The 21,481-nt window shown below is 37.6% G+C and overlaps 1 protein-coding gene across 2 annotated transcripts in view; it reads left to right on the forward strand.

Moving 5' to 3' along the window:
- The window catches only part of sfmbt2 (Scm like with four mbt domains 2), a 219,492-nt gene extending 206,819 nt beyond the window's left edge, over positions 1–12,673 (forward strand). For both annotated transcript variants that reach the window (XM_072563003.1, XM_072563004.1), the window contains one exon: positions 8,156–12,673. In XM_072563003.1, the coding sequence (XP_072419104.1) occupies positions 8,156–8,296 (141 nt within the window). In that variant the 3' untranslated portion in view covers positions 8,297–12,673. The remainder of the gene's footprint in view (positions 1–8,155) is intronic.
- The last annotated feature ends 8,808 nt before the right edge of the window (positions 12,674–21,481 follow it).

Below are 21,481 nucleotides of genomic sequence, written 5' to 3' on the forward strand. Positions count from 1 at the left end.
AGAATATAAAATATGCATTTACTCCCTTGAAACTGCTGGGGAAAATGATTTAAATCACCAAGAATGCTTTGCTTGGCTTTAAACTTACAGTACAAATCACACACAATAACCTGTACATAATAATTTCACAGACCAAAATGATTTCTCTTAATAATGGAAAGAACATTTTTCCTCCTTGAAAATTAAGAGATTATAATCAGTGGATAATTGTGTTTAATCATTTTATATTCACTTAACATGTAAACTTCTGTGAATTATTTTTACCACGCAAGAATGTTTTTTGTAAATAATAAATATTTTCTCACCAATTACACACCCTTCTCAGACAATTTTCACATTTCTTCTAGAAGCTGGCATATATTTTTTGGGTTTAGCATGAACTGCATCATTCGTACTTGAATTCATTGAGAGAGAGTCTCAATAGGACTTAATATATTTTTTTAAAGATCCTGCTAAGACTTGTAGATTAGTGATATTCCCATGCTGTACAATATAAAGGCTAATCACTTTGTTACTCTGGTTTTGTGTTGTGGCTCTAATAAATGTAGAGGACTTTTCAGGTGGTTATCATTTCCAAGTATGTCATTGTCATGGTTAAGGCACAGCACATCACTGTGTTTTATTCCACTCTGAGGTTTCCTCCTAACCAGTAGAGTACACTTTTCATGTATGACATTTTCTCGACTGATTTGGGGAAATGAGCTATGTGTAGTTATGCTTCATTAAACAGTTACTAATTTAAATTACACACTCAAAGTAAATAAAGCAATTTCTCTGTCTATTTGGTAATCCCCTGTGCATGTGATATTTTTTTAGATTCATTACAGTTTTCACTTAGTCGTACATTCTCTTGAATTTTGATTTTTGGGTGTACTATTTGAGGACTTTTTGTTTGGCAAGAATGAAGTTACTATAAATTTTCTTTCAAAAATAAAATGAAATACTTTGTATATTTGATAAGCACTGTTTCTTCAGTCAGCATTTGTTGCTCTATGCTTTTGTAGAAATGTTTTTAGTTATTTAGTTAGTGACAACTTTTAATCTAAACTTTAATGAAATCAGTGCAAGTGTAGAAAAAAGATGTACATTTTTGTTATAATTTGTATTTAAAAAAACATGAAGCAAGAACAAGCATCTGTAAAGGGCAATAGTGTAATGAAAACATAGTCAAACAGCTACTAATATGTTCTACAGTTGGTAACTGTACCAAGTTGAAAATAGTGTGTAATGTACCCTTTACTCTGGAATTACTTTTAGAATTAATTAACTGCATTTTAGCGAAACATTGTGTTTTTTTTTGTCTTGTTCTATGCTGTTGGGTAGTGATGTAGGTAGAATTGCTTGCTTTAAAGAGATAAGCCAATATTATAGTGACAGAGAATGTCCTGGCATGGGAAGTCTTGCAACATACTTTTTTCTTGTTAGATTTATTTCCTTGCTCTTCAACTCATAATCTTTGCACCACAAACTGTTGGCTGTGAGAGCTGATTTTGAAGAGGACAAGGTTAACAGGGCATTTGGGATGATACTGTGCAATGAGACCAACAATTTATTCTTTGATCCTATTAGTTATGGATTGAGATAATAAGCCAGAACAATGAAGGCCAAGATAGGGGGCATTAGTCAAATTAGTCAGCAGGAGAGTGCTGTTGGAAGGCTTCAATAAAGAAAGAAGATAGTCAGCTAGTCAGTTTTTTTTAAGCTTTGAAAATTATTGACCAGTCTCCTCCCGACTAATTGTACAGCCTGCACTTTAAGTGAAATAAGTTCATACCTAACCTGCAGAAGTAATAGGCTGGATTTTCCCATGAGCCTTGGGCCTAAATTAGAGTCCTGGCCCCGAACTTATCAGCAGTAGTACCAATGGTACAAGCTTCCAGCAGGCACCCTGTTAATTTGCCACCTTTGTAAAATTTGTTCATGGGGCACGGGTATTGCTGGCTAGGCCAGCATTTATTGGCCATCCCTAGTTGTTGTTGAGAAGGTAGTGGTGAGTTGCCTTCTTGAACTGGTGGAGTCCATTGTGCTGTAGCTAGACCCACTATGTTCTTAGGGAGGAGAGTCCAGAATTTTGACCCAGCAACACTGAAGGAATGGTGATATATTTCCAAGTCAAGTGGTGGGTGACTTGGAGGTGAACCTGTAGTTGATGGTGTCTCTATATATCTGCTGCCCTTGTCCTTCTAGATGGAGAAAGTGAAGAATGCAAATGCTGGAGAGTCAGTCAAAATGTGTGGTGCTGGAAAAGCATAGCAGGTCAGGCAGTATCTGAGGAGCAGGAGAATCGACATTTCAGACATAAATCCTTCATCAGGAATGATGGGTTAGGGTTGGGCCTGATGAAGGGCTTAAGCTCAAAACATCGACTCTCCTGCTGCCTGACCTGCTGTGCTTTTCCAGTGCCACACTTTTCGACTCCTTCTAGATGGAACCGGGCAAAGGTTTGGAAGGTGCTATCTGAGGATTCTTGGTGAATTTTTGCAATGCCTTTTGTAGGTAATACAGACTGCTGCTACTGAGCATTGGTAGTGGAGGGAATGGATGCTTATGATGTGGTACCAATCATTTAGGCTTCTTTGTCTTTGAATGATGTCAAGCTCCTGAGTGTCATGGGAGGTACACCCAACTTGTGTGGATGGGTGTATTCCATCACACTCCTGACTTGTGCTTTGGGGATCGTGTTCAGGATTTGAGGAGTCAGAAGGTAAATTACTCACTGCAGAATTCCTGGCCAATAACGTACTCTTGTAGCCACTGTATTCATATGGTGAGAACAGCTGAGCTTCTGGTCAATGGATGTTGTTAGCTGGATATTGTGATAGTAATACCATTGAATGTCAAGAGACAGTGATTAGATTGTCTTTTACTTGAAATGGTCACTGCCTGGCATTTGTGTGACACAAATGCTACTTGCCACTTGTGAGCCCTAGCCTGGATATTTTCCAGATCATGTAACATTTGAACATGGACTAATTTGGTTTCTGAGGAGTCACGAATGGAGCTGAACATTGAGCAACCATTGGCAAACATCCCCACTTCTGACCTACTACAGAAGGAAGGTCATTGATGAAGCAGCTGAACATGGATGCACCATCAACGCTATTCTAAGGGACTCTTTCAGGGATGGCCTGGAGCTGCAATGACTGACCTTCAACAACCACAACTATTTTCCTCTGCACCAGGAATGCTTCCAACCAGCAGAGCATTTGGCCTTCTATTCCATTTGATTTGAGTTTTGCTAGGACTCCTTGATGCCACGCTGAGTCAAGTACAGCCTTGATATCAAGGACTGTCATTCGCACCTCACCTTGGGAATTCAGTTCTATTTGATCCCGTATAGATCAATGCTGTAATGAGACCAGGAGCAAAGAGGCCTTGGCAAAATCAAACTGGGCATCACTGAACAGGTTATTGCTGAGCAGGTGCTGCTTGATAGCCCTGTTGATGATACTGTCCATCACTTTACTGATGATGAAGAGTAGACTGATGGGATGGTAACTGACTGGATTGGATTTGAGCTGCTTTTTGTGTACAGGACAACCTAGGCAATTTTCTACATTGTTTGTAGATGCCAGTGTTGTGGCTGTGCTGGTATAGCTTGGTTTGGGAGCTGCAAGTTCTAGAACACAAATCTTTAGCGCAATTGCTAGTACCTACCCATAGCCCCATTCGGAGCATACAGCCTCCAGCTTATGTGGCTTTCTCTCAGCCTGTAGCATCAGCAACATGAGGAAGAGTCACTCCACATCCCAGAAATTCTGTAAAATTGGATCTAGTTGGGGTCTTCCTAATAGTAATTGGATCCACTTCCCAGCTACCCTGGGAAAACATCCCATTGGGAATGTGTCAAGAAGATGTGGCTTTATCCTATTTTCCTGACCAATACCAGGAAATGTCAGCCCAGTATTTCAGTGGCCAAATGGTCAATATATGGTACACGTCTTGTTGGGAGATGGTGGAAACAGTTCGATGGAAATGTTATCTAATTCTAATTTGAATGATTCTGTCATAAGATAACATTTTAGGATGTCTGTAATTTGAGTCATGATTTGGTAAATGAGTAGCATGTGTAAGAGAAAATGGTAATTACAGTTCCAACAGTTATTCACTGCCTTTCTGGATCCATTTTAGACTTCTGATTGATTGTTATCATTAGCCAATAATTTTAATATCTCTGTATTGTACAATTACCAGAAAGGCAGAGAGTGAACTAGACAGACCTTGGCTTGTTTGTCTAACAATTCCTATATCTCCATCATCTGCCTTCAATCTGTTACACCTGCGTCTTCTGAAATTAAAATCAACCTGAAAGAGTCCATCTAAAGATTTGTTTTCCAAGGATGTGCCAGGTGTGATGTTTTCAGAACGCTGTTGTTTACCACAGGTTCTTGATTTCTCTGAGTAAATCTGTCATAAACATGTTGTAACTGTGAAAGTTAATATAGCCTGGATGATCATTTAATCCACTGAAAACTTCATTCTGAAATGTGATCATTAGGTGTAAAGAGTCTATTTACATTTGCAGTGTTCCAACATCATTAAAGCTATTTAGTAAAATAACAGGCAAAATCTGTTTCTGCAAATGACAGTTAAAGTATAAATATAATTATTGCTGTCAGATTTGTTGATCAAACCATTACTCACTCAAAATTGCTCAAAATTCAGAATTAAATAACGGGTCAGAAAGAGCCAGTGGCTTACTGGCACTGTCATTGGACTAATAATCCAAAGGCCCAAGGTAACATTCTGAGGATGTGGGTTTGAAACCGACCGTGGAAAGTTGTGGAATCTGTAATAATGAGAGAGCTCGTCTAATGGAAACCATGTGCCCATTGTCAATTGTTATTAAAGACCCATCTGGCTCACTAGTGTATTTTAGGCAATAAAATCTGCCATCCTTATGTGGTCTTACCTACCTGTGACTCCAGCTCCACTGCAATGTGGTTCACTCTTAACTGCCCTCCAGGCAATTAGCGATGGACAATAAATGCTGGTCTAACCAGCGATGCCCACATGTCATGAATAAATTTTTAAAAATATATTCCTGCTCTGTTCACCATTGTTAGAAACAAAGTGGGTTTTATCAACATTTATGCTGTTTGGACAGACCAGATAAAAATAAATTAAAGTTCTAATGGTCATTACAAGGAGACCTTCACAATGTTCATGGGGGAGAGCTTTAATACAGAGCTTTATTAACTCTATATTAAAACACTGAACTTCTACAATATCAAATGATTTTAGCTCTTATCAATATAATGTGATTAGTACAAGTTGTTAGGACTATGAATAAGTCTCCATCTAAGAGTTTACCTGTATTTAAAATTGTTTTGTGATGAGTGGCACAGATCAAATGGAACCCAGCAAACGTTGGTCAAAATTTTCATGAGTATCTAAAGAGGAACAGGAATATACTTTTATAGTCAGTGGCACTCATTATTCCACTAAGTAGCATCCTTTGTACTTCTGATGAAAGCAGATTTAATCTCCCATTTTTGAAAAGAGAAATAAAAAATTGTATTCTCACTATGCAGCACTTGTAATGCTGAGTGAGAATTGCTGAGAGAAAACCTGAAACTTTAAGGACAGTAGAGAAGGGCAAGTTTTAGTTGCTGTTGATGAACTTGACACATGACATTGGCAGGTGATGTTGATAGTTTAAAGGAGCCCAGCACGTGAGTTATACCACACATCCATAATTGTCTACTGTGCATTCTGACAGGGTGAAAACTCTCAGTTATTGCATCTTCAGTGGTATTTTGGCATAGTAGAAGCATCTCTCCTGAATATTGGTACTGTCATTGAGTACTTTGAGAAGTAAATTGCAATAAATTCTGGGGAGAAACTGCAACCATGAGGAAGTGCCACAGTTAATTTTCAGATATCCAACGAATGTCATAAATGTATGTATAATTGGAGTTGTATACTGTAACTGCAACAACTGTTGTAAAAGGAACCTAAGGGACAACTTTTTCATGCACAACGAGATGTTTTCATGGAATGAGCTGCCAGAGGAAGTGGTGGAGGCTAGTACAATTACAACATTTAAAAGGCATCAGGGTGGGTATATGAATAGGAAGGGTTTAGAGGGATATGGGCCAAGTGCTGGCAAATGGGACTAGATTAGTTTAGGATATCTGTTGAAATGGACGAGTTGGACCAAAGGGTCTGTTTCATGCTGTACATCTCTATGACTCTATATCCATTTTTAGGCAATGGTGAAAATATTGAAAAAACAATCTGAGGGATTGCATCAATCACCATTTCAGAACTCTAAACCTAATCCTATCGCATGGATTAATCAAGGAAAGCCAGCATGGATTTACTAGGCAGGCCATGTTTAATTCACTTCACTGAATTTTGTGAGGTAACATGGAGGGTTGATGAAGATTAGCATATTTGTCACCTCCATGAGTTTTAGCAAGTATTTTGACATGTACCCAAATATCTACCTGGTCAAAAAAGTAAAGATTCATGGGATCCAAGGAAGAGTACATGTCTAAATCCAAAACTCTGTGACAGGAAGTAAAGGGCAATGGTCAATAAGTGTTTTACTGGAGGTTGATTTCAGTGAGAGTCAGTATGAGGTCCCTTGCTTTTTATTGTCGTGTATCAATAAATTTAAATATGTGATTAAGAAATTTGGAAAAGATACAAAAATGATCTTTTGGGTTGATAATGAGAAAGAAAGATTTGATTGCAGTACTATATTAATGGACTGATCAAATTGGAAGAAAATAGCAAATGGAATTCAGTCTGGAGACAAGGAAACATTAGATAAGCTGGAGATATTTGGAGTAGTGAAGGCTGAGGGAACATTTTATTGATGTGAACAATATTATGATAAGTGAAGAAAGTATCTCCATCCCCTAACACGACAGTCAGTAACCAGGGGGCATAGGTTTAGAATAATGATATGAGGGGAGTTAAGAGATTTTTTGGGGTCACCCAAGCTATGGTGAGTCTGGAATTCACTAGCTGAAAACATGTTAGTGGCAGTCATTTTTATTGCATTCAAAGTATTCAAATATGGTCTTGAAATGATGTAACCCAGCTATGGACCAAGAACTGGAAAGTGGGATTAGCCTGAATCATTGGCATAGACTCAATGGGCAGAATAGCCTCCCCAGAGTGCTAAATTGTTATCATTCTGTGACGCTGATACTTAAAACCCCGTTTTTTTTCATTTATAAGATGCATTCAATGGTGGTTTACCTGTCTTACAATGTAAAATGGCATCAGTTAACAATGGGTCATTAACAAGGTTTAATAGGCTTTAACATTCTAACATTGAGAGGTTTTCTATTCCTGTTAATGACAGAACATTAACAATGTTTTCTTTTAACATTGGACAGCAAGCTGAATAGCGCTAATAAAGCACTTACCACATTTTTTCGGTGCATTCACTTGATTTAAATGTTGATCATGTTTAACTAACTCTTGATCTGAAACATCTTTACAATATGTGTAAATCAATAAAATCTAGTTCCAGAAGTGTCGTACATCAATAATTTTCCTTCTGTTCTTGTTATAGTAACCAGAAACCTAAGCTTGCTTCACCCCATCCTCTGTTTCTGGCAGAGAGGTGATTTTGGGAAGTCTATGTTTGTTTAGTAGCACATCATGTTCTGTTTTTCAAGTATGACAATGCGGTGTTCACAGAACCAGCATAAACTTACTTTCAAAAATGTAAGAGCGAGCCAAAATAAATATAGATTGATTCTCTGGCTGTAATCATATGTGCTGTATTATCAGATAAAGCAAGGTAAGTTAATCTAGTTATTTTATATGACAGAGATTCAGCAGCATGATTACTAAAATATCACATTAACCAATGCAAATACAATCAAATAGGGATTACTATGTCTTTTTCAGAACTGAAATTCTTATTCGCTGGATAGAATCCAGGAGGGAAGTTCAATATGTTATTTTTCAGACAGTGTGGGGGTTCTGTTCATGATGCAGAATATATTTCCTGGTTGGTTAGAGATGTTGGCCAATATTTCCAAGTGTAAATAAAATGGATTAAGAATAAAATTTATTGTGAGTTTACAGCAAAAGGCTTGGCTGGTGAATTGTTTTGCTGTTTTCCAGCTTCAATATTCTTCCTTCAGTGGATTATTGTAGTATTTATTTATTTTTATCTATCCCACAGGACATTGATGGCCAAGCACTACTACTGTTGACACTGCCAACAGTCCAGGAATGTATGGAGCTTAAACTTGGCCCTGCTATCAAATTATGTCATCACATTGAAAGAGTGAAAATTGCTTTCTATGCACAGTATGCTAACTGACTTAATTTGTCATGATTCATTTTAACATATTTTGCCCAGAATTGTTCCAAAATGAGCACTGGACCAAGGTGTTCAGCTTTGATGCAATGGACAGATATTCATCTGATAACTTGCCAGCCAGAGAAATGCTGTGAAATAAACTTAGTGAGTCTTTATTTGCTGCTCACATTGAGTGATATGATCAAAATGAAGTAAGTTGTTAATATAGCTGCAAAAGGGCCCCTTTTACGCCAAGATGGATGCTATGCATATTTGAACAGAATCGAACACTGATGGGCAAGTCATGAAAACACAATCACATGTGGACTATTTCAGATTTGGATGGAAAAGAGAAATGTAAATAAGGATTACAAAGTGATAACAGCAGCTATAAATTTGAAGATTCTTCATTTAAAAGGCTTTTGAGATTTGCTGAATCTTCATGCTTGAAGCCCTGATTATCTTAAGAATGATAGCACGTTCACATTGGAATCAACAGAGAATAAACAAGCCTGGGCCTGGAGGTACTGAATATACTTCTGACAACAGTCCATCAATGTGCTGTACTTGTCAGTTGAACAATCTTTCCATACAATACTCCAGTTCATTTTGATTTGGTTGTGTTTTATATTTTGCCAGTTGATTTTTGAATGTTATCAACATGAATTATAAGGAGAATGTTTAACTACCGTGACACTGTGCTGTTTAATTTAGAATTGGGAACAAGACAGCATGACGAAGTAATTGTGTTGCCCATTATTGTGCAGATTTCTTTAAACCTGTGGCCATTTGCAGCCCAAAAATAACTTCAGTTCAGGCTCCCTGAAGTTTAAAGCGATCAGCACTATCTTTAATTAGCTGAAACAGAATATTATAAACCAGAATTGAGTGTAACACTTCCCTGCAGGAATGCTTTGAATGAATATTGTCTTAAAATGATGAGGTTCCAATACTGGCACAATATAAATTATCCCAAAGAAAATTGAAAAGTTGTACATGATTTTACATAAAGGAAGGAAAGCAGGGTTTGAGGAGGACGTTGTGATATACCATTCTCATTTCAACTGTTTCAAAGTTGAATACTGACAACTTTTTAAGTGACTACACTGTAATGTACAGGTGTTGAGTTGTTTTCAAATGACACAGTAGTGATTTTTAAAAAATATATGCTCTCAAACCAATTTCACAAAATTACTTTCCACTTCTACATCTAAAAGAGAAAATCTGTTTTGTGGTAGACGTTTGGGATGAATTAAATCGTTTGATTGAATATTTGAATTATATTTTGGTGGAACACCACAGGTTCTGGACAACTTACAGCAATGTTTATTTAAAGCTACTTACTAGAGAGGTCATACTTGCTAATGATGGAACTGTTTTGGGAACTGAAACAAGCTTTGTGAAGAGCATTGTCATATTTTCTTACACCTAACTATTTCGTATCAACGTGCATCATAATCTAGTGAGTCAACATAGCACAGTAGAATATCAAAATTAATGCAAGACAGCTACAATTTTACATCATCCTTTAATGGACTAAAAACCCCAATTTAAAAATTTGCTTTCCAGAGTATCTAGATTTGATCATTTCATCTGTACATTAAATATTATTAAGCTCCTGAAGATATTGTCACAATATATCTATGCTTCACACTGTGAGTTGCCATTTAGAATGCAGCGAATCTGAAATGTTTGGAACGTATTTACTCTGTAGACAAAATTCATAATTTATTATAATTAAATTGTGATGCATTTTATGCATCAAATGTTCAGACATTATTTTTCTTCCAGCAATCTGTTTTCCAATTCTTTTTCTCATACAAAAAAAATTAAAAAGGATTTTTTTTTAACAATGACAGCTATTGTGCAAACTACACTTTTGCAGTCCCATAAGAACTCCATTTTAAAAAGAAATTCTAGACTTCAAATTTCTCCACCATTTAATATTGAAGATGTTACAGGCACTTGACATCTCTTAGGTAAGTGCAGCAGTGGCAGATTATTGAAGTGTGCAATGTTGAACCATAATTCTTTCTAATCAAAGATATTTGCTGTCATAAAAGTTAATTAAGAGTCAATGTTAATAGATATTTTAAGTAATCTGCTCATCCAATCCTCTATGTATGCCATTTACAATGTACACATAATTGTGTGCATTCAAAGATGCATTGGTGTTTCTGCGTAGAGTCAATGCAGTAACCTTACTAGTTCATTTTGAAGTGAGCAACTATATGGTTGATTTGAAGGTATTAATTGGCAGACTGGAGAGAGGCGGCCCCATGTTCTAGTGTGTCACATGCAGACTTACCATAAATTGCAGAAATTCAGTGGGATCTATTGCTTCCCTTTCCGTGACATGGAAACAAATCTTTGGATTCAGGAGGACAACAAAGTGGGGAACAAAAGAATGCAAAAACGAATCTTTAAACATTTAAATTCTGTTTCGTTGTACCAGACACTCTTTATGTAGTAAAATCACATTACACATGCATTTTCTGTGTGAATTCTTTAGAAGTACAATTTTGAAAATCTAGTGTTAAATTTCCTTATTACTGTCTTGCTGGATATTAAAATGTAAAAATAAAAGCATATGTGGGGAGTACTAGTAACCAGTCATTTTATTCACTTGTGATATATTAAAATCTTTTGTGAGGAGCTTTGAGTGACAAATATGTTTTCTATTTCTAAAGCATACTATTATAATAAAAATAGCGTGAGATCAGTTCTTTGTTGTTTCCCACATATACAAATTTACGTTTACTAAACAGTACTTTACTTTTATAATGAACTCATTTTTGCAATCTCTAACAAATTTTGTTATCCTACACTAATAAAAAATTGGTGTCTTTAGTGTTCAGTATGCCAGTCACGCCTAGATATGGCTTTGAGTACAGATGATCCTTACCCCGAGTACTTTGTCTGAATGTACAGAAACAAAAATGTTTGGAAGTGAACATGCTTTTTAAGTTTGCTTTATTTTAAAAAGATTCGAGGCAAAATATGGAGAAAAGGTTTTAAACTATTCAGCTTGATTCTTAATAACATTGAAACAAACTTTAGCAATGATCTCTATAGCTATCAAACTGCAGATTGAGTCTTTGCAACATTTAATTTTTAAAATGTACATTTTCTTACGGAAGAATTCACATTGAAAATACATGAAACAGCTGTACAGAAGGGAGCTATTATTAAGGAGTCAGTAGCAATGGAACTTTGTACTTTATTGTACACACCGAGACAAGGAATTTATTAATTTTATTAAGAACATAAGCAATTTCATAGCTGTAAAGCTCTCTGTTGCCTGCTGGTATCACATCTATTGGGACTGCTATTTGCCTATAGAAGTGCCTCAGCAAACCTTGTGCCTGTATTAGAATGACATTAGTAAGATTGTCTGTAGATGTGATGTTGGATTCCTCGGGGATTATGTGAAATGGGCCCTATTCACTATATTGAACATGTAAACACGGTTAAAAAGCTGGCAAAGTAATTTTTTATCTGTATTTAACAAAACAGATACTAAGAAAGAGTATTGTTACTGTAAATTGAAACAGGATAAAAATCAAATGACTTTATTCCTTACTAATATAAAGTGTAATGTCTGACTTTCCTCTGTTGTCATTCAGCTCAGTGATAGCATTCTGCCACAATGTTTTCCTATATCAGAATAGGAAAATATCCGAAATCATTGTCAATTACTATCAGCAAATTAATTAGCTGGAGTTTCACGAGGTTAAAGTCAACACCACTATGCAAGCTATATTCAGGAATATTTGGAACACTTGGAAGACTCGGAAGATTTGATTAAATTCAACTTCAGCAAGAACATGAAATGGGTGGCAGTGGATCACCAGTTTTCCATTACATCAAATGGAAAGAATAAGTAGGCAAGTGTATAATGGCTGTCCAATCAAATACTACCCAATTTATGCCCTACCAAAGTTGAATTTCATCCCATTGCTATTAAAGGTTTTGATGTACATGTTGCTGCAGAGCAATTATTGCATTTTGTTTATCTTACTTCTGTATATGGGGTAGGAGAATTGCACATTCCATTTTAATGTGTATATGGTGTTCTGTTGTTGTATTTTTTAAACAGAGTACATATATCAGTGTTTTTTCCCAGATCAGTAGAATGATGTGCAGATGACACTGAGGTAATATGTGGAGCTGTGCATTGTAATTGGTTATCTTGCATGTTATGCTTAATAAAACTGTAATAAATATTGCTGTTGCTGCTTAATTTCTGAAGGACAATATATTGCTTTGTTAACCAATTCATTGTTTATAAATTTTGTATATATTTTGAAGAACCCTGCGCTATTGACGTTACAGCCTTTAAGTATCATGTATTATGTTTTCTGAAGATTGTTTAGTTCATTAAAATACATTAGTTTCTTTGCCAGAATCTTGTACAGCTAAGAAACCCAGAAAAAAAAACTGACCTATTTTGATGCTATTACATTTAGTTGATTGTACTTTCAGTAAACCTGTTTCAAAAACTTGTCAAAAGATTGTGATATATTATAGAAAATGTTGTGTAATTTTCAGTAGTGATTCCTTGTATACCAGTACGGTGGATACTATCTTTTTCTAAAAAAAACAAATAAAACACCAAAGAATTACTACAGTTACTCTTTCAGGCCCGGTTTCTAAGCTATGAATGGGCTCATTTGTGTTTTCTAAGACACCTTTTATTACTAATGTGTATATTCAGCTGGTTGGAATTTAAGATTATTTGTAAATGGGAAGTATTAGTGTTCTCTTTCTAACGAAACCAACTGACAGAACCAAGGGCACAAAAATTTAACTATTCACAAGTAAGCACAAACACTGGCTATTTTTGCAATTTGATGATTACAAAAATTATCAATGCATAGATGTAAAAACAAGAAACTTATTAAACTGAGATGTAAGTCATTACTCGAACTGCAACATGCAGTTGTGGTGTGATAGAGTCTTTTCTGAAACAATGCCAATTGTTAGTAACATGTGGTTTTATGTCAGGTTAGCTATGATTTTTTGGCACTGAATAATAAAGGTCTCAAAGGCAATCGAGGTGTGCAAAACAAAATATGCAGCATTTGTATGAGGGAACTGTTTTAATATAAAGATGCAAATTCATGTTTAAATTGTCCAATCACTTTTTAAGCTTAGATTAAAACTAATACATTTTATCTTGATTATTTGTGCAGTTAGTGCCGTGTGCTAGGGTCTTCAAATTAGTAGTCACAATGATGTGGAAATGCCAGAGTTGGACTGGGTGTTTGATTTTTGACCTTATTAGTTACAGACAGCCCTCCTCCCACCCCTTTCGATGCATGTATTCTGTGTATTAGGACACATGTTGCTGACAACTTACTGTTAAATTATCTTGGGTAGATTACAGGCTATATGATCAGTTGCAGCCCCTTTTACTTTTTCATACCTCAGAAATTCACCAGGAAGTACTGGGTTGTTCAATGTTTTTTTATGCCAAAAAATTGGTTTTGGCTTGAACAATGCTATTGGGTCATCAAAATATTTATCGCTTGGAGATTGTAACTGAAAGTGATACTGTGCATCACTGAGAAACGGTGTTTGTTTTGAACAACTGTCTTATTTATGTATCACCTACAAATCTAAAGATTTTTTTTAACTGAAGTGAATGCATCTTGAGGGAAGGAACTAATTAGTAAAATCCTTGCATACTATTCTGTTGTTGCTTCTGGGATGGAAGTCTGAATTTTCTAACCAACGTTGTTGCAATGCTGAGCTTATTAACGTAAGTATTGAAATAAGTTGGAATAGAAAATTTAGAGTCCTGAATTTGCATATCTTGCTTCCTTACAATTGGTACTGAGCTCAAAGCAGATATTCTTTTAGCGTGCAAACTAATTTGAATTTTCTTGTTTGAAATGCTGTTTCTCTATGTTCCTTGATTTGTTTTCTGCTTGTCTGCACAATGAAGTGACTGGCCCAACAAGTTGAAGAGCGTATTCTGTATATACGTTTTCATGTAAATAAATAAAACCTCTATTCAGAGCTATATTTTGTTTTTAACATCACCCTTTTTATGTTGCAAGATGTGTTAATAAAAATTGAAACAAATGAGATAGTGTTAAGCTTTCATTTTTTCCTCCAATCCCTCATTGAAATTAATATTTTATAACTTTAAAACTGAGATGCAAATATGCATTTTCAATGAATTTGAGCAATTGTATGTGCTATGATTGTTATCTCATTACAAGTTAAGACTGCAAGTTTAATTGGGTATTACATCCAAAACTATAAATGGACTGAATTGAAATTTAATCATATCATTTGTAATTCTTTCCTACCAAAGTCGAGGACAGGGATCTAGTTATTTTTAATCAATCTGTTAAGTGATTTTATGACCTACCTCCAGGGTAGATTGGTGGTGAACCCTGACTTCAAGGTAGGAGCCCTATCATGCCGTCACAAAACCTATAATTTAGTGATTAATTTTTTTCTGTCCTTAGGATCATGTACATTGTTCTCCGATCTATGACATCAATGAGCTAATGAACTTAGTCATGGGTGACTGAGCCATCTCCCTAAGCAGTGTGGGAGCCGTGACTTCAGTCTTCCAATGCACTCTCAGTTGTGTTCATCTTAGTAAAATAATTTTTGTGGTTGTTTCTAATGAAACAATTTTTCTAACAAACCCATCCTATAATACAGGCAGTTTCTGGCTTATGAATGGGTTCCGTTCTTAAATGTGTTTGATTTGTGAGCATGTCAGAGTACAATAGGATATAAAATAGCTGCTCATAAGTACAAGAAGTGTTTGCTTGTTGGACCTTTAAAATTAATATTAATGAGATTTTGTTCGTACATATGAGTGTTCAGAAGTTTTAAATTGGGGAGCACCTGTAATGGGATATCTGAGAGTGTCTCAGAATGATCATGCAAAACATTTATTCAGTTCACATTTTGATTTTGAAACATAACTATATTTGAGTTAATATTAAAATTAAAGAATATCTCAGTACAATTCTCTAAACTGCTAAGTATGGTCATTGTTATGTAGGTAGCTCCTTGAACAGTCCAATCCAGCCCCCTGCATAGCTTTTTTAACACAGACTCCACACCACCACATTAGTAGTGCAATGTTGTCTTCATCAATGCTATAGTTAGTTGTCTGTAAACTGATTTCTATATTGTCCTGTTTTCTTAGTAACTGTATGTTTTCCAGGAAGATTGGGGATGTGGAGTAATTAGGCCAGCTATGCTCTTATTGAATGATGGAGCAGGCTCAGGTAGACTACTCCTGCTTCTCATGTTTATTACAGTCTCAGGCTGAAAAAGCACCACATGCCCTCCTTGTACCAAGTGTTCAACGTTGGCCTGCAGCCAGCCCAAGTAATAGCCCACCACTCTCTCCGTCAAAGGTAGCACTTCTTTATCTGAATACAGTTGTGGGTGTGCATTTGCGAACATTAGGAGAAAGTGAGGACTGCAGATGCTGGAGAGTTAGAGTCGAAAAGTATGGCCCTGGAAAAACACAGCTGGTCAGGCAACATCAGAGGAACAGGAGAATCAACATTTCAGGTGTAAGCCCTGCTCCTTGGATGCTGCCTGACCTGCTGTGCTTTTTCAGTGCCACACTTTTCAATTTGAAAAATTTAGTTAGAATGCTACTGGTTTGTCCAGAGTCTCTCTCTCTCTCTCTCTCTCGTTATAGCACAGTTCCTGCCAGAGCATGCAACTTTGGAATGGGAGGGCCATAGATAAGTCAGAAGTTGGGCTATTGTAAAGTACAACAGAATTTTTCAATGTATTAAGTCAAACACATTTTGATGGTAATGTCCAAAGAAAGCACATTGGATAAACAAATGGCCAACAGGCTGTGATGTAACACTGCATGTAACCTTGTTAACTTATCTTTTTATTTATCGTCCTCATTCTGTATCTAACAAGTGATTCATATAGCTCCTTTTACAAAGTCATTCATCTATGTAGCATTAACCATTTTAACTGAGTGAATTCCACAAATCTGGTAGAAAAGATTTCCCAATTAATTTTCTCTATTTGTTAATTTTATATTTGCTTTCTCCTTAATCGGCACTAAAGATCCCTAGTTAAATGAACCATGTGATTTGAAAGTATGAAAAAGCATGTACGAATTTGGATCGTACCAATTTGGCTACTTCACTAAAATAATGAGGACAGGCATCAAGAAAACTCTTTTCACACAGCACATTATAAAGTATTGTTGCCACAGCTAATGTTTCAAGCAATGATGTAGGTATATAGGAAATAGAAGCATAAGTAGGCTGATCAGCCTGTTGAACTGACACAACTGGAACATGGACCGTGCCGTGGGTGGCATGGTGGCACAGTGGTTAGCACTGCTGCCTCACAGCGCCAGAGACCTGGGTTCAATTCCCGCCTCAGGTGACTGACTGTGTGGAGTTTGCACATTCTCCCTGTGTCTGCGTGGGTTTCCTCCGGGTGCTCCGGTTTCCTCCCACAGTCCCAATATGTGCAGGTCAGGTGAATTGGCCATGCTAAATTGCCTGTAGTGTTAGGTAAGGGGTAGATGTAGGGGTATGGGTGGGTTGCGCTTCGGCGGGGCGGTGTGGACTTGTTCGGCCGAAGGGCCTGTTTCCACACTGTAAGTAATCTAATAGTTGATCTAACTCAATGTCATTTTTCTCTGTGTTGATGGATTGGTTTTTATTTGTAAGGAAAATTGGATACAAGGCTTTGGGGAGACTGGAGAATTAGAATGAATATGTTCATTGATCCAGCAAAGGGCTAAGACAGACAAAATTGGCCAAATGACCTTCTTTGAATTCAATGCCTCTCTCCGTTCACTACATTTAGTTCTCTGCTTATTACGTTAAAACTTACAGACCTGAACCATGGAATCACCCTTCATAGTTTATATTCATAGTGCCATTCACAAACAAATTTAACTTAACTCATTCACTTTGTGGATTTTCATTGGCTTGACCCTCTTTTGACTGATTCCAAAAGATATTTGATCTTAAATTTAACCATGAATGACATAATTTGCTTTGTGTGAAAAGCAACAGTTTCCATGTGTATGAATCATTTGGCTGATAGTGTGGGTTTCTGTGTAAGTTCTGCATACACCCACTGAAACAGGAATCGATTGAGATCCGGACACATGATTCTGCTGAGGAATGGGCAGCGTTGAAATGTCTAGCAACAGGCATAGCTACAACAAAATGGATGTCTTGCATAAACGCATGCATACAGAGCACACCCGCGAGAAACAGCTCTCCAGGGCAAGGCTTATGATCTTGGTATAAAAATTTGTTTCAGTTGAGAAATATTAGGTCACCATCAGCCTCCAATGCTACAGGTAAAACCGCCCGAGCTTGTTCAACCTCTCCTTCTAGCTCATTCTATACACATACCACCCTCTATGTGAAAAAGTTGCCCCTTAGGTCCCTTTTATATCTTTCCCCTCTCACCCTAAACCTTTGCCCTCTAGTTCTGGATTCCCCCACCCAAGGGAAGAGACTTTGTCTATTTATCCTATCCATGCCCTTCATGATTTTGTAAACCTCTATTAGGTCATCATCAGCCTCCAATGCTACAGGTAAAACAGCCCGAGCCTATTCAACCTCTCCTAGCTCAAATTCTCCAACCCTGGCAACATCCTTGTAAATCTTTTCTGAACCTTTTCAAGTTTCACAACATCCTTCTGCTAGGAAGGAGACCAGAATTGCATGCAATATTCCAAAAGTGGCCTAACCAATGTCCTGTACAGCCACAACATGACCTCCCTCCCAACTCCTGTACTCAATACTATGAACAATAAAGGAAAGCATACCAAACGCTGCCTCCACTATCCTATCTACCTGCAACTCCACTTTCAAGGAACAATGAACCTGCAGTACAAGGTCTCTTTGTTCAGCACTCCCTAGGACCTTAGCATTAAGTGTATAAGTCCTGCTAAGATTTGCTTTCCCAAAATACAACACCTCTCATTTATCTAAATTAAACTCCATCTGCCACTTCTCAGCCCGTTAGCCCATCTGATTAAGATCTCGTTGTAATCTGAGGTAACCTTATTTGCTGTCCACTACACCTCCGGTTTGGGTGTCATCTGCAAACTTACTAACTATACCTCTTATGTTCATATCCAAATCATTTATATAAATGATGAAAAGTCAGTGGACCCAGCACCGATTCTTTAGGCACTCCACTGGTCACAGGCCTCCAGTGTGAAAATCAACCCTTCACCACCACCCTCTGTCTTCCACCTTTGAGCCAGTTCTGTATCCAAATGGCTCATTCTCCCTGTATTCCCTGAGATCTAACCTTGCTTACCAGCCTCACATGGGGAACCTTGTCAAACATCTTACTGAAGTCCATATAGATTATGTCTATCGCTCTGGCTTCATCAATCCTCTTTGTTACTATTTCAAAAAACTCAATCAAGTTTGTGAGACATGATTTCCCACATACGAAGCCATGTTGACTATCCCTTATCAGTCCTTGCCTTTCCAAATACATGTACATTCTGTCCCTCAGGATTCCCTCCAAAGATTTGCCCACCACCGACGTCAGGCTCACTGGTCTATAGTTCTCTGGCTTATCCTTACCACCCTTCTTAAACAGTGGCACCACGTTAGCCAACCTCTAGTCTTCTGGCATCTCATCTGTGACTATCGATGATACAAATATCTCAGCAAGAGGCCCAGCAATCACTTCCCCAGCTTCCCACAGAGTTCTAGGGTACACCTGATCAGGACCTAGGGATTTATCCACTTTTATGTGTTTCAAGACATCCAGCACTTCCTCCTCTGTAATCTGGACATTTTGCAAGATGTCACCATCTATTTCCCTACAGTCTATATCTTCCGTGTCCTTTTCCACAGTAAATACTGATGCAAAATACTCATTTTAGTATCTCCCCCATCTCCTGCAGCTCCACACAAAGGCAGTCTTGCTGATCTTTGAGGGGCCCTATTCTCTCCCTAGTTACCCTTTTGTTCTTAATGAATTTATAAAAACCCTTTGGATTCTCCTTAACTCTATTTGCCAAAGCTATCTCAGGTCCCCTTTTTGCCCTCCCGATTTCCCCCTTAAGTATACTCCTACTGCCTTTATACTCTTCTAAGGATTCATTCGATTTAGTTTGTCTATACCTGACACATGCTTCCTTCTTTTTCTCAATTTCTTTAGTCATCCAGTATTCCCTACACCAACCAGCCTTTCCTTTCACCCTAACTGGAATATACTGTCTATGGACCCGCGTTGTCTCCTTTCTGAAGGCTTCTGATTTTCCAGCCGTCCCTTTACCTGCGAACATTTGCCCCCAGTCAGCTTTTGAAAGTTCTTGCCTAATACCGTCAAGATTAGCCTTCCTCCAATTTGGAACTCCAACTGTTAGATCTGGTCTATCCTTTTCCATCACTATTTTAAAACTAATAGAATTATGGTCGCTGGCCCCAAAATGCTCCCCCACTGACACCTCAGTCACCTGCCCTGCCTTATTTCCCAAGAGGAGGTCACGTTTTGCACTTTCTCTAACAGGGACATCCACATATTGAATCAAAGCATTGTCTTATATACACTGAACAAATTCCTCTCCATCTAAATCCTTAACACTATGGCAGTCCCAGTTTATTTTAGGAAAGTTTAAATCCCCCACCATAACCACACTATTATTCTTCTAGATAACTGAGATCTCCTTCCAAATTTGTTTCTCAATTTCCTTCTGACTATTAGGGGGTCTATAATAAAATCCCAATTAAGTGATCATCCCTTTCTTATTTCTCATTTCCACTCAAATAACTTCCCTGGATGTATTTCCAGGAATAACCTCCCTCAGCATAGCTGTAACGCTATCCCTTATCAAAATTGCCACTCCCCCTCCTATCTTGCCCCCTTTCTATCCTTCCTGTAGTATTTGTATCCAGAAACATTAAGCCGCAAGTCCTGTCCATCCCTGAGCCATGTATCAGTAATTGCTGTGATATCCCAGTTCCATGTTCCAAACCATGCCCTGAGTTCATCTGCTTTCCCTGTTAGGCCCCTTGCATTGAAATAAATGCAGTTTAATTTATCAGTCCTATCTTGTCCCTTCCTGCCCTGACTGTTTGACTTGCTCACTTTCCCAACTGTACCAGTCTCAGATTGATCTCTTTCCTCACAATCTCCCTTGGTCCCACCTCCCCTCCTTACTAGTTTAAATCCTCCTGAGCAAATCTCTCTGCCAGTATATTAATCCTCTTCTGGGTGCAAACAGCAGAGGCAGTAACTGCAGGTTCACTATGTGTCAGTTCGCAGTGTGGGTTTCTTTCTCTCTCTCCTGCACAGAGCATGTGCGGCCTTTGTCTGTTCCTCTCCCATTTAAAAGTGCTGTTGTTTTGACTTTTTTTCTCTCCAAAATTCCAAAACAATGCAACAGCATATAAAACAGTAATTGCTACTCCTGGAATTTGAGGAAATCACCTCCGACACTTAAAATACCTCAAAAAAGAAGCAACCTGTTACAGCCAGAAATTTTTCCTGTTCTCCATCTTGGATTACCCAGAATCCTATTCTGTCAAGTTGCCTTTTAAATGTTCCTATTGTATCTGTCTCCACCATCTCCTCTGACAGCACATTCCAGGCACTTCCCACCCTCTGTACAAAATACTTGCCTCTCACATCTCCTTTAAACTTACCCCCTTTTACATTAAACCTATGGCCTCTAGTAACTGACATTTATAACCTGGGAAAAAAAGACTCCAACTATCAATTCTATCCATACCTCTCATAATCTTGTAAATTTCTATCAGATTGACCCTCATTCTTCAATGTTCAAGTGAAAACAAACCACATTTGTCCAACCTCTCCACATAGCTAAGATTTTGCAAACAAGGCAACATCCTGGTAAACTATTTCTGTATCCTAGGTGGAAGTGTGTACTGCAGATGATGGAGATTAGAGACAAGATTAGAGTGGTGCTGGAAAAGCACAGCAGGTCAGGAGCAGGAAAATCGATGTTTCGGACAAGAGCCCTTCATCAGGACTAAGTCATTCCTCTATTTCTGTACCCTGTCCAAAGCCTCCACATCCTTCTGGTAATGTAGCAACCAGAACTGTGTGCAATATTCCAAATGTGTTCTATATAGCTGCATTGAAATGACATCTTGTTATTGCAAGAGCTTCTAATGAAGACTGACTTGTGGTTGTTTGTCTACTAGTATAAACCAATGAGGCCTGAATCAAAGA

This window comes from Chiloscyllium punctatum, chromosome 44 (genome assembly GCF_047496795.1).
Source record: "Chiloscyllium punctatum isolate Juve2018m chromosome 44, sChiPun1.3, whole genome shotgun sequence".
In the NCBI taxonomy this organism is placed as follows: domain Eukaryota; kingdom Metazoa; phylum Chordata; class Chondrichthyes; order Orectolobiformes; family Hemiscylliidae; genus Chiloscyllium; species Chiloscyllium punctatum.